The sequence below is a fragment of the Tachypleus tridentatus genome, chromosome 4, assembly GCF_004210375.1.
Source record: "Tachypleus tridentatus isolate NWPU-2018 chromosome 4, ASM421037v1, whole genome shotgun sequence".
NCBI classification, from domain to species: domain Eukaryota; kingdom Metazoa; phylum Arthropoda; class Merostomata; order Xiphosura; family Limulidae; genus Tachypleus; species Tachypleus tridentatus.
In genome coordinates this window covers 57,218,901-57,224,702 of record NC_134828.1, presented here as the reverse complement: position 1 = coordinate 57,224,702, position 5,802 = coordinate 57,218,901, and the positions used below count along the sequence as shown (strand labels likewise).

The window sequence follows — 5,802 nt, the reverse complement described above, 5'->3', positions numbered from 1 at the left end:
ATATAGTGTGTAGTAAACAAAATAGGTATAACCATTTGGTATAGATCTTTATAAATATAAGTTTCTTTTAAACACTAGGAATTTTATGGAACAGAAAAAAACCCTCAAAAAATGTTGCATGGTTGAAATACTTACCTAAGATATGTTGAAGATATTAAAATAATTTTAAAATTATGTACTACAGTACCTAGAATAAACTAGTTATCATATACACTACATTTATTGTCTACCAAAATAACTGCTATTCGTTTACAAGCAATGTGCTGAAAGAGATATAACAGATATAAACAGATCATAACTCTTTAGAATTAAATGTATTCTCCATTCTCCATGCAGCCCAGAGGTGGAATTGCAAGGTTTATGAAGTTTAAAATCGAGACTCAATCCACTGGAATGGCACAGGCAAGCCATGGTGCATAACAAAAAAATAAATAAATGAAATGAAATTCACGTATTCTTTATAATTGTAAAATGATCAATTGTTAGCACAGTTTCCTGGATTTAATTTGGTAGATTTCTCTCTTTTATTAGTCATTGTCTACAAATACCTGACTCAATAAATATTTAGGCCGCAATACTATGCACTTTTCTATGAATTTGGGAAATTCACGTTTGATTTGTATTGGACAATATAAGTCTTTGCTCGTTTTATTGAAAATTTTCACAAATCTACTTGAGGGCTATCTGCGTTATCATTCTCTAATTTAAAAGAGATATACGAGAAGGAAGCAGTTAGTTAACATCACTCACCGCCAACGTTTTGGCTACTCTAATTGGCTGATGTGATTGAATGTTATATTTTTATGCAGTCATGGTTAAACTGAGAAAATAGATTCGAACATGCAACATGCAGTTTAGCTTACAACATATAGAAATATTAATTCAGCATATTATAAGATAAATAAAAAATAAACATGTCTTAAAACTGTTTTTGTTTTAGTTTGAAATATTTCATTCGATAGCTAAAATTTCAATAGTATATGTTTAATATAAAATTATATATATGTATTAAATTTAGTAAACCCTGTATATTTATAGATGTAATAACCGAATTAATTTATTTATTACTTAAATGCTTCTCTGTTTTAAGAAAACTCAAATTATTAATTTTGTTAACCCATTAAATCAAAGCTGCTAAGAGCTCGTAGATGTATATCGTTGCTTCTTAATTAATTGCAAGAGTTGGCATAGTAAGAAGGCATTCTGTCATAAATTTATTTATAATTCTACTTTAGCTTAATCAAAAGGTAGAAAATGGAGCCATTAATTTTGAAGAAGAAATCTGTGTTATTGTAAAGCTGTACGTATATCTACACTTTTCCGTATTCCAAAGGCACAATGAGATATCATATAAAAAGTAAGCACGACAAAAACTTAGATTGATTATTATTACTATTAAACCTTCTGATTAGAGTAAGATATTTGCCTAGACTGAAATTAAAAATAAATCTATACACCAGTGTACATAATTAAATATATATATCTTGTGTTTCTATTTAAAAAGATAAACCGTATTCTTTGATAGATTGTTTAGGCAGAGTATTCATGATGAAACTTTGTGGAATGGACGACAACTGCCTGTTGTGGAGACACAAGACTTTCGAAACGTCGTCCAATACACTTGTTGCAGTTGTTGCTGTCCATTCAACAAAGATTCATCATAAACCGTATTAATTCATCTGCTGAGTACCGCCATACGTTCCCGCTGTTAAGGATACTGTTGGCTGAAACCCAACAACTGACCACGATGTTCTGACAGTTTAGAACATGAAGTTTAGTCCTAAATATAAATTCTAAGCTAACAATGCAAAGCAGTTTTTATAATAAAAGTATTATAATAATAATCAACAAATGAAAATAAAAAGTAATTAGATTCGATACATTAAGTATATATATATATGTTATAAACATTTCTTTTTTCATTGTAAAAAACTATTTTTTGTGATATATATTGCATAAACGTCGGTACCATTTGAAGCTAGTATATAAATGTTATATAAGCTATTTCCTCCACGTACACACAGAATAAGAATATTCATTCTGTCTCATTTTACATGAGCTGGGCACTTTGATCACTTTATATTCATTGGAACACAGCTTAATAATAAATGTTTAGTTATTTGTAGTTTCTGTATTGTTGATTTTGCCCATTTAGCACTCTTCATCCCTTGTGGGTGTACAAGGGTTTCTGAAACTTACTGAGGAAATCTGATTATTTCATTCTTATTTACGAAAAAAACCCATGAAGGTTTCCTATTTTCTGAAATATTTTATCATGTGAAAAAGCTAAGATTTTACTATTTGTTTAGTGAGCATTTAAGCTACTGTTTTTCAAGTAAAATTATTGTATATTGACACCAGTTTTATGTTTCACTTTCATTGCGTTTATTCTCATTAATACTCTCTGTGGCAACTATGGTATAGAATTTCTGTAATAAAAATAAAATAACCACAAAAACTAATTTTGCTGTTTCTCAACGATTTATTTACAAAACAAAAGATCCGAACAATATTTACATATGATTTTGGAACATGACTTATTGCTATATATATATATATACATAGAATATATTTAAGAAATTTGCATTAGAATATTCTATCTACTATCATTAGTCCGTGTATTTAACACAAAGTGTGAAACTCAGACTAATTTGCTCCTCACTTTTCTTATTTTTAATTCGAGCCATAACTAGGACAAACCATAATATTTCAACTTACTGTGAGTTCGAAAATTTTAAAATGTTCACAGTGCTTTCTAAACAAGACTTTGTCTAAGCAGTTAACCGTCATATTTGCAATTACGACATTACTGACATGGCACTTAAGATTTGGAATGTTTTCCCTATACTTTGACAAGAGTAGTGAATTCTGCACTTAACAATTAAGCATAAATTAATTTAAACACAGAACCTATACACATTGGTTATTTACAGATAAAGATTACCCGCATTGAATGCAGATTTGCTATCATAATATCAGTTCACAGTACATTTATAGGCTAATATAGCTTTATTAAAGAGCTACGCCTAACACAACAGTATTTAAACAATCATGCAAGCTTATATCATTTTTTTACATTAATATCTAATGGTTCAATATTGTGAATTGCTAGTAAGTTGTGTCTAAAGCCTAACCACGATAACATAGATTTTTTTTGTCAACAAATAGATATAGAAGCATCACACAAAGCCTGAAAACGTTGTATTTTTCTGTAGCTTGTCGGCTTTTCTACATGCACGTGTAATGTTATGAGAGTAGACCATTGAGCGTAATTACGGTTAATTGTTCTGCTCACCTGGAACTTGAATGTTCTTGCTTATTTTGACGAGTCGTCTGAGATGATGTCCAGAGATTTCGCAGAGGTGTCACTGGAGGCAGAATCGATTCTCATCGGAGGTGAGCACGAAGTGTAGGTTACAGCGGGGAAAGAACCGAACACTGCTCGATCTGAATGAAGGCCCGGGAACTGCAGAGCAGGTAGAAGTCCCGGTTTTAGCGAAAGAGACGGCATAGAGAGAGGGATAGTCGTAGACATTGATCCTGACATTGTGGAGATTGTATGGGGTAACGAAAGTGTCCCTGGTGATTTAGGGTGGACTGCCATAGTCATATTGAGAAATGGAGGAAAATTCCTTGAATGGAGTCCACCTGACGCAAAGGTCAAATCCGTGGAGGAGACAGAAGAAGCCCACGACACCGCTGAGACACAAGGTAGAGAGCAAGGAAACGACGGCAGAAAGTTCGGTAAGATGGGTTGATGAACGATTGGTGGGAGACCCTGATGAGGCGAAGGGTGGACAGGAACTTTGTAATCTGGAGCAATCAAATTCTCGATTGTAAACGGCTGTTTGTATGTCGTGGCTGCAGTCCTCGACGAATCTGTACAAAAGTGCTGTAAATGTGACGGCGCTGCAGCCAATGCTGCTAATCGAAGCTTAGCTTGCTCTTGGACTGCGTTGTGCGTGGCACTCTCTAACTGTTTCAGTTCGGCAAACGCAGCTGCTGTTGCATGCCTCAGTCCACGGGGCAACTTGAATCTTTTTCGACGCCGGAGAAAACTTCCGTTCTCAAACATGTCTCCACAGCCAGGGTGGAGAGCCCAGTAGCTTCCCTTACCTGGTCGGTCGGGACGTCTGGGAATCTTGATGAAACAGTCGTTGAATGAGAGGTTGTGTCGCAAAGAGTTCTGCCACCTTTGTGTATTTTTTCGGTAATACGGAAACCTGTCCATAATAAATTTGTAGATATCGCTTAACGTTAGCATCTTTTCTGTCGAGCTTTGAATTGCCATAAAAGTCAGAGAAATGTAAGAATACGGAGGTTTTTGGTCTCCGTAAGTATTTCTGCCGGGTCGAGGCATCGTCACCCTAAACCTACTGGATTTGTAGAGATTTTAAAGTGTAAAGACGATCCAAAACTCAGTATGCTACTTTTGGTCTCTGTTGACCAGTGACTTTCTGATGAAGTGTTCCATTGGTAACATAAATAGGGCTGCTTGCAAAAAGACTTATGCACAAACAAGGGGTGACTCCGACAGCGTATTTTCAGCACCTTACTTAACTACCACGCGCGTTTGGCCCGCTGGCAGACACACGATTGATGCAAGTAAAACAAGTTGGGTAACACCTATCCAAAGACTCGGGTTGTTATAGCCACGCTTCTTTTAATAAAGCCAAGCCTGTAATACAGAGGCGGGTCTATCTTAGCCAATGAGTTTTACTAAAAGACTGTCAATCTATTAGAAAGGCGTTACCCTAGGCACGCACGTTGACTGTGAGGGCGCATCTCACCAATGCACATATCAAAAGAACATGTCTCAAAACGTAAGTACCTCTGTTTATATCTTGTAGCTGTTGTGAGTGCTTTTTGTGTTTTTCAATGTTACACTGAACAATTTCTCTTTACTTCCCTTCCTTCAAATTAGCTGCGGTCTGTGTGTGTCCCCCCACTATTACACAGTTGATAATACTTAGAATGGTAGCCCTTTTTGATTTCAAACTTTCAGATCGGTCTTCTTGTGGGCAGAGTACCCCCATGAGCTAGTCTTTTCATGTCCTAACAAATAATAGGAAATACTAAACATTACAAGAGGCCACAAGCAAAATGTGCAGAGATCTAGAATAGCTCCATTGTTAATCGGTTGGCTTTTTGTTACTTTTCACCACGACACCAAGACCGGTAAAAGATGAATTATATCCTGGGAAATTTTCTGCTGAGAGAACTGGGTGGCTTGGGTCAATGCATATTTGAGTTAGCCCCACCGCAGATTCATCCTGAACTGTAAGCACATGTGTCATATTCACCATACTTTTCAACAAACTCTTGTACGAGAAGTTTCTTACCAGAGGTTATTTACAGATCTTACAGTATTGTGAGAGACTGTTTAACAGCCTCAGTTTTCAAGAGGTTTCCTTTCAATTACGGTTAACCGCGTGACAAACAAATAAGAAGTAGTCGTTCTTATTTTTGTTTTTCTGGGGAGGGAGGAATGCTATTTTAAAAGTAATATCCACATACGAAAATGTCTGTAGTTGTACATTTTTGCTTTCAATAGCTATGACTAAAAAGAAATATATATGTGCATATATAATATGGGTATAAATAATCTATTTATTTTAACAGGTAAACATTAGTAAAATATTGAACACGTCCCACAGCTTTAAATTAACTTGTAAAACAGTGTATCTATCCGCATTTACAATTCTCTACTTAATAATTCATATTTTTATAGTATGGTGCTATGGAGCTTAAACTTTTTATGTAGTGACGATAATAAGCAAATTACGTCAGTAACCAAGTAAA

At 34.9% G+C, this 5,802-nt stretch overlaps 1 protein-coding gene across 1 annotated transcript; it reads right to left on the bottom strand.

The window, feature by feature from the left end:
* Nucleotides 1–2,487: 2,487 nt before the first annotated feature.
* On the bottom strand, nucleotides 2,488–4,794 carry LOC143249185 (forkhead box protein B1-like). The gene has a single exon (XM_076498644.1). The coding sequence runs from the start codon at nucleotides 4,358–4,360 to the stop codon at nucleotides 3,317–3,319; it is 1,044 nt and encodes a 347-aa protein (XP_076354759.1). The 5' UTR covers nucleotides 4,361–4,794; the 3' UTR covers nucleotides 2,488–3,316.
* Between the last annotated feature and the right edge of the window lie 1,008 nt (nucleotides 4,795–5,802).